This window comes from Chroicocephalus ridibundus, chromosome 3 (assembly GCF_963924245.1).
Source record: "Chroicocephalus ridibundus chromosome 3, bChrRid1.1, whole genome shotgun sequence".
NCBI classification, from domain to species: domain Eukaryota; kingdom Metazoa; phylum Chordata; class Aves; order Charadriiformes; family Laridae; genus Chroicocephalus; species Chroicocephalus ridibundus.
The window spans coordinates 38,294,372-38,313,773 of record NC_086286.1 but is presented as its reverse complement, the minus strand read 5'-3'; the positions used below and the strand labels follow the sequence as shown (position 1 = coordinate 38,313,773).

The window sequence follows — 19,402 nt, the reverse complement described above, 5'->3', positions numbered from 1 at the left end:
GCTGGTAAAAAAACCACACACAACAAAAGGGCTTTTTAAGTTCAGTCACAGAATTTATGCTTCAGGGCCTGCAGAAGGTATTCAGTTTAGCTAGGAGAGGGTACAGTTACTCTGAACATCACTTTTCTGGTTCTTTCAGCTCATCCACAGATGCACTTTGCTGGTTCTTTTAGCTCATCTCAGATGTTTACTATTCCTTTTGAAGACAACACACCACCAAGGGGAAGTGAGTCTTCAAATACATTTGGCTGTATAACTAGAAAGCTACAAGGACAAGAGGGGAAAAATGCTGCCTCTTCACTACCATTCAAAATAGTGGTACCCTCCATATTCCTATTATTATTCCTATTGTTTTCCCCATTTAACCTCCCTTTTCCCCCAATTTAACCATGACAGAAAGTGTTACTGGGAGTAGGACTACTCCCTAGAAAAAAACAAGAAGAGGCATATAATGAATAATCTGCATTCTTAACTACTCGGCAGTTCCCCAGCCAAATCCTTCCACAGCTAACAACAGATACAGTGCTACAAGCTGGCCTCAAGTCTATCCTGCGCTTAGTGCAAAATGAGATTGACTGCTAGGAAAAAAACTGTTCCCATCAGGATTGCACTGAAGGATAATTTTACTTTGAAATGCATCTTAGAGCTGCTTTCACTCTGTGCTCAGTGACAAATTAGCTAAACTGAATGACAAAAGTAGTCCTGACAACTCATAACTCTGCAATAGTAATGTGGAACATAAAGGAAAATACGCTGAATTCCATTCCCTCTTCTTCATCATGCATGAAATCTTTTGCTGAGTATAAATCAAATGGTCTTACTTGTGGAAGCCAAATGAAATTGGATGCCACTGCTATGTTTTCAAGGCTGACTTGAAGTTAATCACAGTGGATATTTTTGCAGGAAATTTTGGTTGCAGAGATATTACTACTGTTAAATGCAGTAAGAGCAGAGGAGAATCCAGCCTCCACCTCTGAACTCTGATCTTCAAAATTGATAAAACTGAGGAAATCACCTTATTTAGAAACTGAGTAGACATATTCTGGAATCCTAAGATGCAATGAATACCAAATACTAAACTCCGAATTTAAAGACAGTTAATATCAAAGTAGATTCTTATTTCAAGCAAAAAAACCCAAAACATATAACTATCCAGAGAACAAGGCATTTGATTCTGAAATTGAACAGTGATGTAAACTGACCTATGTTTATAAGAGACATGAGGAAAAACCACACCGAAGAGAGCCACAGATGCATCGATGACAGATACTCCTAAAGGAAGGGGACCGGGTACGGCTTCACCAGCAGGGATGCGCAAATAAATAGAAGATGGATCATGTTCCAAAGCACCACTTCCAGATGCACTGTTTGGCTGAAGCTGCAAAATGCCACACAATATGAATACTTCTGAATACACCTTTGCACATAGAATTTGGAACTAGGGATAACCAAAACAACTATGCAGTACCTTCAAACAACAAAATAGCTGAACACCTGAAAAGCAGCTGCAGTGAAAAACACCTGAATGCAACTGCATTTGCAGTTGCAAATACGCCCCTGCATACACACGCTAGAATTTAAAGGGCCAGCTAAATCCCAGAGGGTGATAGCAGTTAACAGCTGGATAAATGCACAAACTGTCAATTCTGGTAGTAAGAGACAGAAATTAGAGAAAGGAGATGAATTCTGGTATTTATAGTAGCTTCTGAATCACGGTACCAAGTGACACTTCAGGAAAAAGGTTATTCATTCACTCTCTGCTTGAGCATTGAGTTACAGTACAGTATATTAAATAATCAGGTTTGGCTGTAATGATAACCTACACAGAAAGATTTAGAAACAATACTAAAATTACTGAGATTCCTATCATCATGAAAATACTTCTAACCACCATTCTTTCAGGAAACACAATTAAACAATCATCTGTTTTCTGAAGACTTATTTTCATAACTTGTTAATTATTTAATCATAAAACAAAATTAGAATCTAGTGGCTCTGTATTCCTCTTAAAAGAAGTCCTAGTTATCACAAATTAGGAAAGCAAAAACATGGCTATTACTACATAGTTTCCTAAACTATTTAAAATTAACAAATTGTTCTCTACGCTACATTTCTTCTCCAAGGACCATATGAAAAACAACTGGATCAACACTACCAGTTGATCTCAAAAATTTTATTTAAAGACCTCCATAGCAATACTTGCTTCCTTTTTTTTAAATTTTTAATTCCTATGTTTCAAAGACTCACTTTTTTTTGGTTAGAAGTACAGCTTTATAATGCCAACAAAATTGCGTCAACACTTCCAAATGAAATGTAAGATTTCATACTACACCTATAAAACCAATTAAATTTTGTTTTGCTATAACACCATTTGCAATACTGATATTTTGACAGCAGTTTCATTATGAAACATTTTTAATTGGAACTTACATTTATCCTGGTTCAAAAAAATATATGAAAACAACTTCTAGACTAGGTTGATCAGGGGAGTGTTGTTTTGTTTTAAAGAAATGAGGTCAGTTCACTAAGGACAACCATATAAATTGCATAACACTATTTGTATCTCAGCTGTAGGCAGTTTTAAATCAAAATGGTACATTGTAGATGGAAGGACTTACACTTAACAAACCTCTGAAATAAGAGTAAAAACAAGGCATGAAGCATCAGTTTCAGAAGGCTTCCCCCACACACACATCACAGACAGACAGTGCAGATAATTTGTTGTCATTCTGGTTTTTTATTACCTGGTCTTCAATTGACTTATGATCCGTTTCCTGCAGCCAAGAGCCAAGAAGAACGCTATCATCGTAATGACAAAGAGACCTTAGGAGTGATGTGGTTGTATTAGCAGAGTTGTCTGTCAAAGTAAATTCTGCTACCAACTCTCGAAGGAGTGCATTAAATGATCCTAAAAGGACGGACATTAAAAAGAATCATTGCTGCTTCTTATCCAAAACATTTCAGCTAGAGATCAGATGTTACAAATCAAAGCATGTACCATTACCTCGATTTTACAGGTAGCAAACAGACAGAGAAGTAAACCTGACAAGATCAGAGTTGAGAGCAAGACTTCAAACAGAACGCCAGGCTCCCAATTCCCAAATCAATGTTCTAAACAACAGGTCAGGCCATCCCTTCCAGGATGACAATCCAGATTTTGCAAAAATTTGCTCATCCACGTGATCATGTAAATGTAATGAATTAACAAAAAACAAACAAGCAAAAAACAAAAAACTAATCTGTCAGGTCATGTGACAGTGCCTGGCAGTCTAATAATAATAGCATAAATCTGTCTAATAGATCAAATCAGGTTAAAAAAAAAGACACCACCAAAAACCAAAACTAAATCTTCATTCTCACATCTGCCCTTTGAGTATGGGGGCATGATGTTCTCTATCTTTTAAGTAAAAATGAAATAAAACACCTAAATTGCATTTCATAACATGATCTCCATACATGCCAATCCTACAAACAGGACTGTAACTTTTATACTCTAAGTGTTACTCTAATATTTTGCAATATTCTACTCTGTAGTTGTACTATATTCCTTATCTTCTGTATGTCATCTTGACAGTATAAGACCCTTGGAGATTCCTAGTATTCTATTTTGAATTTTATAACTGCTTCAAAGGCAAGCACCAAAAATACATCACAAGGAGTAAGTAGAATTTTTACTTTAATAAAAATTGTTAAAAATTTATGTACCTTCATATGTCTTCGGAGGTAATAAAGCCAATATATCATAAAGTCTTAAACGGACCATAGCTGCACTAGCTTTGAGATGAGCTCCATGGGCTTTAATTACTGATGGAATGCTATAGAATCAAAAGAGAAAAAGAAACTCAGAAATATTGCAGTTACTGAAAAGAGTATTTTCAGATTTCTTTTCACAAGACATGTTTCTAGTCAAGACAAGAAAACAAGTGTTCAGTGAACTACCCTGAGCAGCATTACTCAAGTTTTCAATACGTTTTCACAGGTAATTGTATTGAGCAAACTTTGTTTTTTTTAAAAAACACACTGCTGTAAATTGGAGACATGCACCTCCTCAGAAGAAACTCTTATCTTTGATCAGGAGGCGGGTAGGGTGGACATGGACTACACGACACCAAACCACTAAACCCAGCCCGAAACTATGTTTTTTTCTTTTACTCTGTAAAACATTTGAAGTCTTTTCATTTGTACATTTCATCAGAGAGTTTATTGATTAACATCTAGTACACCAGTATCTTAGTTTTCTCACTTCTTGCATAAGGATAAGCAAACCATGAACTCAAGAGCTCACTGAACTGGAAATCCAAAACACAGTTAATAAAAATTACCATGGTAGGCTTTTCAGCACAGGCTATGCAATAATATATTTTTACAAACCTGAAAACCATAAACACAATGCTCGTAAAAGCTTTTTTCAACACGGACAAGGGGCAACAGTGCAGTGCTAGGTTAGAATATGCATTAAAACAAATTAGTTCTACTATTTCAGGTCCAGGAAACGACAAAGGCAAATAAAGAGCAAAAACTGCCTACTTACTGCGACATCATTGTCATGGCACATTCTATTGGTGTCATCAATTTCCTGATCACATCCTCTGTAAGGAGCTCGGGACAGTGAGCAACAAAACTTCTCATAGCTAATAACAAAAAAATTTAAATCAAAATTTTACTGAGACATACAAATATAAAGCATAAGCAAGACAGAGATCCTAAAGGAACATCAAAAAGCAGCAATTAAAAATGTTTATTCAAAGACTGTGTGACACATTTATGAAACTATATGCTGCAACCAGGTCACATTGATGAAAATCTGACAAATCTTACTCATTTTCAAAGAAAGCAGGGAAATTACAAGAGTTCTCCCTGTAATACTTGGGATCATGTTTTGGTTTACTACACACTTGTAATCTCAAAGTTTGAGATTCTTACCACACAGAGCCCCAGCACGGCCTTCCAGTGTTACTTGCCAGGTAAAAGAATCTCCTCTCGCCTTCTCTGCTTCCAACTCCTTCAGGGAACGTGGAAACACGTTCCGCCATAGCAGCAACATCTTAGGCAAATGATACCGAACAACAGAAGGACCTATGCAAAAAAAAAAAAAAAAAGTGACAGTATAATATTATATTTAATTAAGCGTGAACAATCTACTATGAAGGCTTTTGCTGTTTCTCCATACTTGAACAATGAAAAACAAAGGAAATTCTTTCTCATTTCTAGGTTGAAAGTGCGGCAAATAAAAAGTATAGATAAGTCTGTTTGTTGATATCAGTACTAAAAATAGTAAATAGGCAATTCTATACATTGTCATATAATCACTGCACTCAGTCTTTTTATTATCTTTTTATTCTCTCTTCTCCTTTTTTTTATATTACAATTTTGAAGGCAAGCTCTTTAGCCTACCCTAACTTTTTCATAAAATGAATAGAAAAATAACTGCCAGTTACTGATTATGTAACTAGTTTAATGGCCAAGTTTAAAGAAAACTTCTGAAAAAGCTCCAGAAGATCCAGTGCAAGTACATTAAAAATAGACTGGAGAAGGACAACCAAAATAGTGATACACTGTTAGAAAAACATGACAATAGGCCGGGGGAAAAAAAATAAAGGGACAATTTAGAGAAGCAAGATGAAACACAAAATGGTATCTGCCGAGAGATCAAAATACTACAGATTCCAGCAGAACTTTATCACATTTTCCAGTATAAAAAACTCAAAACAAAAACACCACTATTGCTGCAAAATTTGACAGTATACTTATAACCTCCAAAATACAGCTTCTGATATTTTTGTGATGGCAGATATGAACAGAAGGCTGGCTTTTTTTAAAAGACAACTGAATGGCTTTTAAACTGATAACATTTCTAATCAGTACTGCTGCCTATCCAGAGGCACACATACAACTTGTTGGAATGCTGATTACATTTTATTTTCAGTCCATTTCTTCTATACCACAGTACTAAGGAAGGAAGACTATGGGCAATTTTGCCCTTTTCACAGAATGACTAAAGGCTGTGTTTCTAAAAACAGAGCAGAATTATTTTTTTTCTTAGGTACAACACCTTCTACTATCCTTTAGTTTACATAAACACTAATGTTTCCCTCCTCCCCAGCATAAACAACGTGCTGAAATAAATGCACCAACACTCTTGTTTCCCTTGGTATAAATACTTGTGTGCTAGATACTGCACTGATTATACGTAGAAGACCATTTGCCACAGTGGATTATCAGAAATGTTGGACAAGCACTAAAATAAAACAAAAAGCAACTGTTTTCACGAACCTAAAGTCATAAGTGCTCCTAGTAAAAGCCATCCAGCTTGAGTTCGCTGCAAAGAGAGTCTGCTGTTTTGTGCAGCAGTTCGTAACAGATCCTCAGCAATACTGACCACCATCTGCAGCAATGAAAAACACCAACGGATTTTTAAAGTATAAATTTAGCCACTGCTAGCTACTGTAACATCCACCCTACAGATGTTCTCAAATAATTTAAATTGACCTTCTAGAAACAATGAATACAGATTATATTTAATAAAGATCATTACTTTTATGCATATGACAACACAGACAGTTATAGTCTCTTCAGCAATTATTCATTAATATGCCAAACAAGAATGTAAATTTGAAAGAGAGAGGGCAAAAAAGCTGGTAAATGTTGCAACTGAAATACTATAAGCACACACTCTGGCCACTGCTCTCTTGCTAGGCACAAGTTCAATTCCAATAATGCTTTAACTCGCTAACATGTCACACATTTTGCAAAGCTATTACTTTTAGACCAAAAGGTATCTGTTAACTCACTCGTAGATGAAACACTCATTATCTCACCTTTCCTTTGGCATGAGGAATACCTAAGGGACACTGATGCACACCACCTAACAAAGCAGCCATTGCAAAACTGTAGCCACTAACAGCTTCAGGGGAGGTCTTCAGATTGTTGAGTCTTTCTGCACATCTGTCTAAAAATGGAGTCAGCTGAAAAGGCAATGCCACAGCTACACACCGCAAGCACCATGCCGCAGCAAGTCGAGCAGCCATGCTGGGATGAAGAAGAACTGAAGTTACTGTCTCCAACAGACCTATAGAAAAGAGAGTTTACAGTCTTAAAGTTATGATGTGCTTTTTAATATACAAAGACAAGTAAACTGAATGAATATTAGACAGGGAACATGAAAGTTAAGAAAGTCACAATTAAAGTACTTGAATTTTATGACTTTACCTTTTTCTTTAAGGAAAGACAGAAGTGTTATTAGCATTATGCTGCTCCACATTAGGTTTTACCAGCAAAGCTGGAGCTGCCAGAGCCATAGCACTGACTTCTACCACTTGAAAAACTGAGAAGAGGCAGTAACCCTCTATAAGGGAACAGGCACTGGATGAGATGATTCCTACAATCTACCCATCTTCACACAAGTTGCCGATAACAGTGCAACAGTAAGACTGATCTATGGTTTTGCTTCACATTGTAGACAAGCACATACTATAGCTGTCACTGACTGCTGTACTCTGCTTTTGAGACAATGCTGTCTTCCCTGCGCCAAGTTACCATCTTTCTACACTTTCCAAACCTCCATGCCTAGCTAATCGCGCTTTCTAACTGTGAGCTCTTCAGTCCAACCTGTCTCCACACCAACACCTTCCTTCATACAGATCTCTAACTTTGCAAACTCCTACTTCAAAGCCCACAGGCCTTATCGCTTGCTTTCTCTGCAGCTAGTGAACAACTTCTACCTGCTTACTTCATAGCAGCTAGAAGAAATAACACCAAGGTATAGTGCCCTCTGTTCTTACAGGACACTGCAGCCAGAAGGAATAAATATGAGCACCACCTTCCCCACCCCACAGTTCCAGCAACATCAGCATGAGAAGAACGTCATAGGCATCAAGACAACAACCTACATAATGAAATGCCTAAAGGAGCTTGTGCTTCCATTGGAAAAAACATAGGCATCCACAAACTGAAAAAACTTAAAACTGCAACTCTATAGTATAAATGTGGATTCGGATGTTAAAAAAAAAAAACAAAAAAAAAAAACAAACAACAACAAGAAGAAAAACACACACAAACCCTCGTCAACTTAAGGCAAATAACTAGCTTTTTAAAATGGGACTATTCACAGATTCATCTCGACAAAATACTCTTAACCTCCTCACAGAAAGTTGATATCTGAAGGCAACAGAGCTTTCCAGGAGCAAATATTTCAGACTTTATATAGCAAAACAATGTATTTCCTATAAAACCACTATTGGAAACAAATCAATGCTAAAAATCACAACTTTACTCACCCTAAAATACAGCTTTAGGCAGACTTCAATCACAATAGTTGCTTAATACTTTGTCAAACTTGAACTAAAATTCGGGTACTAAACACAATGATCTTGACAAACATAGCTACATTGAGTACTACAGGGAGTGCCAGTTTCGCCAATTTATTTCTTACATATTGATTTATTATTTAACTAAATTTCGTGATATTTCATATTTATTGCTTAAATGTCTCATTTAATCTATTTAAATGTATTTGCATACCAATAGAGGGTTCTTGAATAAGAGGAGATGCAGTGGCATTCAGACTCTGAACGAGACTACCCAGTTCTTGGAGGGCGCACACCATTACATGCTGGCTTGCAGCTACATCAGCAGCTCCTGATTTATTTTCACTGTTAGCATCATTCACTACTGCTTCTGCAGAAAAGAAAACAAAAGCATGTTGCTTAACTACCATTTGAATCACACCTGAACATATACAGGATAGAAAGGGACAGTTCGGTTTTACATCAACCCTATATTAAAACAAAAACACAAGTTTCATCACAGTGTGAACTTGCAAAGCAAAGACATGCTGAAGAGAAATAGTTTTACAGCTGTCAGCCAAATACACTCATCCTAAAACCTTGAAATATAGATGTCCAGCAGTCATTATGGTTGGCAGTGCACTAAGCGGTAGGATTAACAGTATAACATGGCAAAAGCAAGTATACACATATATAGCATGAGTGTATTGTATCTATACATAGTAACTTATGCATATATATGGAATAAAACAAACAAAAAACCCCAGACCTACAGTAAATAATTAATCACAACCTCTAATCATCTTGAAGTTATCCAATTAAGTTCCTAGATCCCATTGTAGGTTCTTTCTCCTACACAATACCCCAGAAGCAGCCACTGTCACTTCAAAGAAAAGGGACTTTAGTACCAGCTTAATGTTTCTGTGTCTACTACACTGCAAATTTAGAAAATCAGCCCCCTTATATGAAGGGAAACAATCATTACCAATTAAAAATCCTTCAAATTTATCATCAAATTCATCAGAAATGCTCAAAAAAATGAAACAGTTCTTCCAATCATCCAAATACATAATAGAATTTCCTGCAACAAGGTGGCAGAAGGAGGAATTTCTGCAACTGTTTCATCTCAGAAGTTGCATTTCCAATAGACTTATTTTCCTGGAAGTAAAAGGTTACTTACTGTAATCAGAACCCTTTTAAGGTTCCATACCTACCCTATCAAAATATACCTAGCCTATCAAAAAATAGTTATGAGAAGAAGCTGCAAAAGTTTCAAAATCAATTCCATTTCCATATGTTAAATATTACTCTAAACTCCAATTAGATGGCAGCAGAAAAGGATAAAAAACAGATGTCTGGTAAATGCATTGTTGTGCAATTCCAGTTTACTTTCTCAATCTCCAGCTCAAATTAACTCATTTCATAAGAAACAAATGCCAACATAGTTTTGTCAGTCCTCTTAGTCATTAAATATTTTGCAAAGGGGCCACATTTATCTTATCTAATTCCAGCCTTCAGATTAATTCTTTATTTGTTGCCTGTAAAATCCAACTGGATATCAGTATGGATATTAGTGGGGGATATACAAGGACGACAAGATCCTGACCTACAGGATCTTCAACACTGGTAGTAAAGAATTCTGCACAACTTTCCATACGACCTATCCCAAGATAGATTGCAAATGCGCACTTTTTTCCCCACTTCCATTTTAAGCAAACGCAATGTCAAAAGCCATCACAGGATAACAAGCCAGTTTTACACAATCACTTTTCAAGTCGAACTTGCATTTTGGATATCATATTTCAAACACAAAGCAGCTGGATTATCTTTTACCATAACAACAAAATTACTCCTCACAGTAGAAGAAAGCTGAAAAATGGCTAAACCAGTGTAACGACAGTAACTTTCAACTGGTCTATAATGAAGAAAAATGGTTCTCACCCACTGCCTTCATTTGTTTACCAATGGCTTGACATATATCTTTGGCAGCTGCAATCTGTGCTTTCTCCCCAAGTAAGCTGCCCACAGTTGCTCTCAGGATAAAGGACACGCATCTTCGAGAGTAAACTGCATCCACGTGGGTCTGAGTTGCACGAGGATGGGAGACCAGATCAAGTACATGTGACAAAAACGTAGCAAAGTTGCGCTCCAACCACTGACCTCCTAATGTTGTAACAAAGACAACGTAGGCCTGCAAGTTCAGAAGTTACACACAGATCCAATTAAAACAGAAACAAGAGACTATATTCAGTCACTGAAGACTAAAGACTACCGTTATAGTCATGCATAATGCAGTACAGTAGCAATACCAGTTAGCAATAAACAACCCTAATGAGGCTAAGGAGGATGAATCAAGCCATTAGACAGGTCTGTCCTTAAGGCTAAGCTGTTTCCAGCACCAAGAGTAGCTCCTGTACTGCTACATACACTGCGAAGCACAAAATACTCTTTGTATGACAGCAAGAAAACCCAGTCCATTGCTCTAAATGTGCCTCTAAACATTTTAAGAACATAATGTAAATAACACCAGCAGTATGAACATGTTCTAATTCACAATGAAGATTGGGCATTTTTGCCAAGTTCACCTGAAAAAGGCTAAGAAAAATAAAAGGGTTTCACAAAATACCCTATGATCAAAAAATCTGGATTTTGGCAAGTTACTGCACTATATTGAAATATATGTCAGAGTGAGAATGACTGAATTTGAAGGGATGCTGCTGCCACTTTTCTCTATCAGACAAGCAGAGCTTCCACATTCATCAGATTTCACCTACTAAAGACAGACAGATGGAGAGAAGAAATGTAGTTTAACAAATCAGGGCTGCAAACTTTACCCAGCAGCTGAAAAGAGAGACAGCACACACAAAAGGACGGTGCGTCCTCTCTAAAAAGAAACTGAATTTAAACACACAACTGACATCTTTAACATATTAAGTTTTCAAATATTTTTGCAAGTTAATTCTACCTAATAGACACTGATCAAATAAGCTTTCCTGAACACACGTTTTAATCTGTTGTTACTGCACATTAATAATAAAAGAAAGTACCTTAGGTGAATGACACTGTTTGTACATCTTACAAACCAGGTGAATCAAACTAGACTTGTAAGTTAACTTACAAACAAACAAAGAACAGAAGTGTGTATTTTTCCTGCTAAAAGATTACAGTTATGTATAAGTGTTACTTTATTATAAAAAAATAAAAAAAAATTACAGCTTATGACAAACCTGGGTAACACCAACTCGCACTTCCCTATTGACAGATCCTCCTACTTTTAACATCTCTCCACCGCTCTTTAGGAAACCGGATCCACCTCGCAAAAAACCTGTGGCCATGAGCTCCAAGACCTCCTCCAGCGTGGCTCTCTTCACGTTCTGTCGCATCACTTTTGCAAAAAGAGAAGCAATCTTTTAATCCTGAAGTTCCAACCAATACAAGCAATAATCTTAAAACCAGTCTTATCGATTCGAAACTGTCTTCCAAACATAAATCTAGCCAACATTTCAGATAACAGCTCGTTTACATGCTTAAAAAATAAGCTATGTTTCCCAGATGATTTTTGATAGTTTGGTCTCTCTTTCTTTTTTTGATTACAACTACAACACTCTCTACTCTTTTTAGCTTAGAGTTTATAAAACCCAACAATCCACACAGAAGCTTCCATCTACCAGAACAATATATTGTGCAACACTGTCATGTAATATGGTACTGAAGGTGCAGTTTGTACACTTGGAAATGGAATTCAGAAGGCCTTGTACCTGTTGCTTGTTTTGGTATCAATGCTGTAGCCATGACCGTCCCCAAAAGCTTTGACACTGCAACTCGCACACCATAGTTTGAGTTTTCCAGAGCTTTAAAGCACAGCGTTGCAACATTCTCTAGTTCTGCTGTCCACATAAACACCGCTTCATTCTGTAATTCCAGCAGACACTGTAGGAAAAAAAAACTTGCTGAGCACCAATGGAGACCATTCTTACCTTTTATCTAAGTATCAGTATAATTGTCAGGTTTATTCAGCAAATATTTTAATATGAATATTTTAGGAGTTAATTTCCATACACACACACACACATTGTTTATTCAGCTAAGTTATCCAATAACTTAGCTGAGTAAACAATCAGACTCATGGAATAGGTTAAAACATAAATGAAAATTAAAAAAGGAAAGCATAGCAAAAGAACTATGTTACCAAAAACTCCTCCCACTGAAGCTCACAGCTAATGTATTCTATCACATATTTACTCACAAAGTGGGGAAGACAGGATTAAGTACCTCCATTTACATGAAATAAGTCCAATGTCTGAGCCTTAAATATAAACTAGTAAGGACTCACCTTGCCCAAGTAATTACCAAATTTCCTATTATAAACAACAGGTCACAGGTCAAGTGCAGGTTGTTGCTGCAGTCAAAGCACAAGAAATTCTAGGACTGGTGAGAAATACACCCACCTTAGCCACTGCGCATCGTACAGCCATAGATCTGTCTGTCAACAGAGATCGGGCATTCTTATAAATATCACGATGACAAGAAGCTGCTGCTCCTCCAAGTCCATTCAGGACTTTCTGTAAACTCATCAGAATTTCACTGCGGCCCTGAGACTGCACACAGACATACACACAAAGAAAAGCATTTATGTAAAAATGCAGACACAGTAATTGTATCAAGAACCAGGTGCATAATTCTGCATTTTCCTGCTTCTGTGCAGGAATATTTTTGGAAACATTGATAGTAGAGTTCACTGAAGTCATACACAACTGATACGTAGCTGGTTTTAGATAGTAGTAAGCACTATACACAGCTTTATTAAAACTGCCTCAGTTGTCACATAAATTAAGATGAGCTGAGGCAATGCAACAAGTTGGTCCTAGACAAGATGCTTCTGTCCTGCCCCACCATTCATCTGCTGCAGCCTTGGGAAAAAAGAAAAAACAGTTGATATGAGAGAATAGGAAGCCCAAGTAGTCAACAGCTTCCTACTAAACCTGCATACAGGCAGGCACCTACAATTGGAAGGAACCAAAAAAAAAAAAACCACCAACAAACCCACACACAGGTACAACAACACAGCCAAAAAAAAAAAAAAACAAACAGTTGCCAGGACAAGATCCACACAATTAGTACTCCTTCCAACTTGTTACAGATTTTTTAAAAAAACAAAACAAACCAAACAAAAAGAAACTCCAAACATAAACTCAACAGACCTATTTGCATCAAATCAGACCCACTGACTGCCAAGGACACATTCTCTCAATACTATGACACATTCTTTCTTTTCAGGGCACAATGTATCCTGCTCACATGCAGAGGAACATCTTTGTTGCAAAACTTTAGTATCTATTACTCATTTTTAAACAACTGAATGTTTATTCAAGATATATGAGCAGAAATCCTAAGACTATAGTTAGAAATGGTACGTACAACCATTTTGCAATTTTAATTACTGATGGCACTACTATGAAGGAACTACTATAATACTCATATGACAAAACACTAAACTCTCTGCAGTAAAAATACAAGTGTGTGTTTAACTTGATACTAACTATGTGTATGATTTGCATTTTTCTAGGTAGAAGACAAAGAATCCAGGTATTTTGGCAAACACCTTAGAAAGAAGCAGGTTTCAGTTTAAATGGAATCAAGACCATATATATAAAATAATCTGAAACTTACCTCTGCACTTTTTAGAGACTTTAAAAGATTATTCACTGTTTCTGGAAAAGAACTACCCAGCATTCTGCCCATTTTTTCATAAAATGCTCCAACGCATGCCACAGCAGCCCTATGAAAAAAGACATTAAGAGGTGTACTCTTTTTCACTATTATCTAAATGAAGATAACTTATTAAATAGAAACATTAAACCGAACATTTAATCATCACTGATGAATAAAAATCTATTCATTATCCACTAGATATACTGGCTGTCTAACAGTGTGCATTTAAATCATTTTTTTGTTTACAAAAAAAGTAACAGAAAAGTTATTAGCTTCTAGAAACATAAATGTATTTGAATGGGTATTATTACAAGATCTACACACATAGAGAAAAATTCTGGAGAAAACAAGTATATGCTGAAATCTCAGCAAGAAACCGGCTATTCCAAGCACCTGCAAGATAACCCCTACCCTTTAATATATCCTGACACATTTTTGTAGATACTGAATGATGGGGTTTTTTTAAGTCTAAGAACTTAAAATGCATAAATTATTGCATGACACAAGAAAATGTATAGGCACTGTAAAAATCACTGGATCCATACACAGTTATATACACATTTTCCATGCCCTGCCATTAGATAGTAGGCATGTTTTAACATAGTACTGCAGTTTAATACACAAATTGCTCCACAGTCACGGAAGCAGCTCCTGAAGACATGCACTTTTTCATCACAAAGGAACAAGGCGCTTTTTTTAAACCTGAAATTCTTGGGTAAATGACTTTTTAGCAAAGTTATTTGTACAACCTCATCACAGCCTACCCCTTAACAGGCATGTCTCCTACACAATTCTACACAAACATCAAAAACTGAAGTTTGAAATATAGTAAAAAACCTTCTGGACTACCACTTGAGTTGTTAGCGTAAGTTTCAGAGCATATTACAGTACAAAACCCTTCCCACTTATACAAGTCCCTCACAGACTTGCAGCGGCTTCAAATAAAAGGATGGTATCTGCCCAAACAGTGACTATTTCAGATTTTATTGTTCAATCCTATTGTTATGATAATGTCTGAAGGCAACCCAAATTTGGGCTCACTAGACACTGTGAACACATGAAGCAGCATGTGTGTAAAAGTGCTAAAAACAGTTTTAGCAGATGCTGTTTGTGGCATTAACCAGATTCCTACTCGTGAGACTGTTCCTATACATAAAGACAAACTGTATCACACATAATGCACACGCACATCCAAGTATACAGACTCTGTTTGAGAAACGTGTGCAGTGTACCACAGTAGGGGAATATAAACAGGCAATACTTGAATGGAAAAAAAAAACTTGAACATTTGGTTAAAATTCCCTTGGCATGGATAATGCTCTTGTTTGACAACCTGCAGGTTCCATCTTAAATGGGATACCTGAGTGCAATCATCAATAATCCCACCCGTGGAATTTCTTCATTGCATTACTTCATCAACTGTTCTCCTCTCCATGACATAAGCATGTGAAGAAACATAAGATACCCCTTTGCCTAGAGGAAAGCATCTCACTTTCAGACAGCAACATGTCACCTTTGAGTCCTGCTCTCCACCACAACCTCAATCCTGCTCTATCAAGTATACGTAAACTCCAACTAAGCATGCAAAATATAACTAAACATAACGTGCACATATACAGGCAGATTCTTTGCTTAAAAATCATTCCCCTTTCCCTAATAATATTAAACATACAGTTTCGTGGGCAGATAGGCTGCAGTATCATCTTTGCTCTTGATGATGTCATTACACTTGTCAAGCGTCTGAAAAACAGTAAATGTGTCTCCAATGCTGTAGAGAGCAGCAAGATTTTTTGCTAGTAGTTTTCGTGTGGGTGGCCCAGGGGAACTGCTGATGAGTCCCGTTAGCTGTTCTACAAGTTTCTTCTGCTTTTCCTTGACATCTGTCTGTTAATGGAGAAAAAATTAATAAAAAAGAAAAGTAATTTAATGCTGCATCTTGCCTCTAACACCCAGAAAAACCTACAAGAGATTGAAGTATATTTTCTACCACTCCCACTTGGATGTAATTCAGCAAGTTGCTTGTCTCTCAGAGATTTGAAATACAATCAATAACAGAGAGAGACGTCAAATGCTCAGAATTAGCTGTTACCCTATTTAGTTTTTACTTTTTTAAAACACTTACTAAAAATACAGTAATACCTGCCTAGAACATCTTTTAATCTGCTTTAGCATCAAGAATCCCTACTCTTGAAGGGAAGGTTTTGCCTTCCAAATATTTACAACAATGAAGAATTCAAACCAAACTATGTGTTAGATAACAGAGAGTCGAGCTGACTGCCTACAATTAAACACTGAAAAGCTACAAACTAATACAGAGGCTCTTCAGGCTGAATCTGAAATCATACAGTTATCACCTGGCAATTACCTGTCAACTTTCTCTAGCATGAAATTGATACAAATGTTTTAGAAAAAAGGGGAAAACAACATCAAATTACCTTGTTAGCAGCTACCAGCACTTTATCCAAAAATCTTAACCACTCAAAGATAAAGACAGGTCTCTTTGCTTCTGTGATTTGAGCTAATGCTTCCTCATTCAGTAACAAACTATGAGCCAGCTCCATAATTGCTTAAATTCCAGTTTTCTTGTAAATTTGTGTAGCAACTGTAAAATAAAAACACAAATATTAGTATAAAGTACAGCACAGCAGTACAAAGCTTTGAAAATCAAATGAAAATATGACAATGAAATCTGTAGATTACAGTATCATGGTTCCAGCCTGCGTAGACTTGTCTCAGCTAAGCAGTCCCACACAAAAACTACTCACATATTTACAACTGAGTACATACATTAGTATTTCAGGGAACAGAGTTGTTAATTGCAAAAAGAGCATCTGCAGACAACTTCAGGGTGCTAACTCTTAGCCAAGAAAAATACGCTGAAGTCGCTGTTTAAATAAAAAAAAAAAATACACAAAAGACAAAGGAGTCATCTCACTGTCTCCTCTTACATCAAACAGAATAAGGATTGTCCCTAATCAAAACTCTTGACCACACTCCCAAAGCCTGGGCCTGAACCTGACCACCTTTCTCAACATCTTCAACAGACAAGATGAGAAGGACATGCACCTATCACAAGTAGGATTTTCCACCTGTCACAAATTTGAGAGAAGCAGGAACAGTGACAGCATTTGGCATCACTGACCTAAGACTTTCCAGATCCCACTAGCCTTTCTTTAAGGGCTGTACAAATAAGCCCTCTGAAACCCAGCTAGCCTTACGTGCGACAGGCTGGAATACAAGCAGCAGCCAAAGGACTGCAAGTCTCCCCAACAGGCAAAAACCCACAGATCAAACAGCCGAGATCCTGCTCAAACAGTGAATGGGGGAGTAACAGGAGAGCGCTACCAAAAGCACGCTATCATTGTAAGCAAACACTCTGCAAACAACTTAACCTTAGCAAACAACATGTAAACAAAGTATAGCTGTTTAATGCAGAACAGCCAGAAAAAAACCCAAAACAAAGCCAATCATCTTCAGCAAAAAGAAAACTAGAAAGCCAAAAAAAACCTTCCAACCCCAAAACCTGAATGCAGTAATGCTGAAAACACAATCTCGAGCAAAACAGAAAAAGCAAAGCAACTAAGGACTATTATGCAAGACATCCTCTTTTGACAGCTGCAGCGTTCCACTTCTGCTCTCAAGTGCTCACAGCTGCTTCCTCATTCGTGGTCAAGCCCAACAAATTCTTTAAGTCAAATGAAGTGATTTAAATTAAATAATTTTAATTTTTTTAAAAAACAGTCCCCAGATTAGACAATAGTAAAGGCTGACATTAATACTACAGCTGTAGTTGGCAGTATTATTCTAAATTTACCTTAACCATTCGGTGCTGATGAAACTAAAGCATCACAGTGCCTGTAATACTAAGCTTGTTCCCTCCTCTTTGGTAATTTTTCACTGCATACACTTCCAGCGACAGATCAGCAAAGGTAGAAGAGCCACATACAAAAGCATATACAGCACTTCCCCGGGCTCCAAAGACATCTTCTAGCTTTTGTTTTGTGGAGTTTTTTTAAGTCATAAAGAATTGAGGAGGTATTGCCTGTCAATAATGCACAGACACATCACCTCAAAACACCTTTACGTAAGAACAGAGAGAAATGCAACGAATAACAGCATGATGATTCTTTGGATATCATCCCAGAGATCTACACTGCTCATCACACCTGCACACCACAGGGGTGCCGCATGACAGCACAGCTCATTACTCCTTTTCCTCCCCAGATAAAAGTTTTAATTTTCCCCCTGGCCTTTAGAGCCACAAAGCCCTTATCCACCTTCCACACACTACCTTACCTCTTCAGCTAAATTTAGGAAACACAAGCTCTGAGCTATCAAATCTGCACATATATTCAGCTGTGCCACTGGTGCCCAAAGGATCGGATACAAGAACAATTACACAAATATTTAGAATCATAGAATCTTCATGGTTGGAAAGAACCTTTGAGATCATCGAGTCCAACCAAACAACCTACAATCTCTGCCACTAGAGCATGCCCTGAAATGCCACATCTAGACGTTTCTTAAATACTTCTAGGGATGGTGACTAATTGAAGACTCAGAGTCTAACATACAGCTATGTATGCAGGCAACCCAAAACTCACCTACACCGGCCAAACTTTTGCTCCAAAAATCAGCAAGAAATGCCTACCAAGTTGTACGGATTCTGGCAAGGGCTGGGTTTTACTGTACCTGTTACAAGCAATAAATACACCGTTATCTCCCACAGGATGCAGCGCAAAAGCCTACCAAAGTCAAATAGCACCCAGTAAATTATGCTGAAGCATTGTAGAGATTATAAAACGTTCAGATGAACTAGAGTTCCTTTCTATTCTCCAGCTGCATGGGTTTTTTGGTTTTTTTTTCTTTTTATTAGATCACATAAGAACTATTTAGATCTCCATCACGCGTGCACTTCAGCAGACTGAGAAAGCTGAAAACCGGGCAAGTTTAGGAGCAGTGCCATCCCCCTGAAGAACCGCCTCAGGTGAAAAGGCTTTTTGCGGCTGGGTCCCTCTGCCTGTACCGCTTACGTTAACCAGCTGTAGCTCCTCTCCCAGTGCGCCTCGCCCGGGTCAAAAACCCTTCCAGAAGTCAACGCCTCAAGGCCGCGTAGCAGCGGCAGCCCCTCAGCAAGGGGAATCGCGCCCGAAGCCAGCCAGAAGCGCGCTGCCTTCCACACACACCGACACGCGCCCCACCTACCCCCCGCACGCCGCCTCTCCCTCCACTCTCGGGGCAGCCGGAGCCGGCAGGGCAGCGGCGCCGAGCCGAGCCGCGGAGGTGAAGCCGCGGACCCACCCCCCCGCTCCGCTGCAGCCCCCCTGGCCCGGGCCGGGCCGGGCCGGGCCGACACCGCCCGCCCGCCGCCGTTAACGGTCACGGCGCGCGCGCGCCGCTCCTAC

The 19,402-nt window shown here is 37.9% G+C and overlaps 1 protein-coding gene across 3 annotated transcripts in view; it reads right to left on the bottom strand.

The window, feature by feature from the left end:
- HEATR5B (HEAT repeat containing 5B) overlaps positions 1 to 19,402 on the bottom strand; it is a 59,505-nt gene that overhangs the window by 39,932 nt on the left and 171 nt on the right. For 2 of the 3 annotated variants that reach the window (XM_063328830.1, XM_063328829.1), the window contains exons 2-16: positions 16,433 to 16,599; positions 15,670 to 15,881; positions 13,956 to 14,064; positions 12,734 to 12,883; positions 12,044 to 12,215; positions 11,513 to 11,670; positions 10,227 to 10,476; positions 8,521 to 8,676; positions 6,819 to 7,069; positions 6,274 to 6,385; positions 4,924 to 5,076; positions 4,532 to 4,631; positions 3,706 to 3,815; positions 2,745 to 2,908; positions 1,203 to 1,378 (exon numbers count right to left, since the gene is read on the bottom strand). In XM_063328830.1, coding sequence (XP_063184900.1) covers positions 1,203 to 1,378; positions 2,745 to 2,908; positions 3,706 to 3,815; positions 4,532 to 4,631; positions 4,924 to 5,076; positions 6,274 to 6,385; positions 6,819 to 7,069; positions 8,521 to 8,676; positions 10,227 to 10,476; positions 11,513 to 11,670; positions 12,044 to 12,215; positions 12,734 to 12,883; positions 13,956 to 14,064; positions 15,670 to 15,881; positions 16,433 to 16,558 — 2,399 coding nt within the window. In that variant the 5' untranslated portion in view covers positions 16,559 to 16,599. Of the gene's footprint in view, positions 1 to 1,202; positions 1,379 to 2,744; positions 2,909 to 3,705; positions 3,816 to 4,531; positions 4,632 to 4,923; positions 5,077 to 6,273; positions 6,386 to 6,818; positions 7,070 to 8,520; positions 8,677 to 10,226; positions 10,477 to 11,512; positions 11,671 to 12,043; positions 12,216 to 12,733; positions 12,884 to 13,955; positions 14,065 to 15,669; positions 15,882 to 16,432; positions 16,600 to 17,811; positions 17,827 to 19,402 lie in introns of those variants that run through there. The other variant, XM_063328831.1, reaches the window with a different exon arrangement.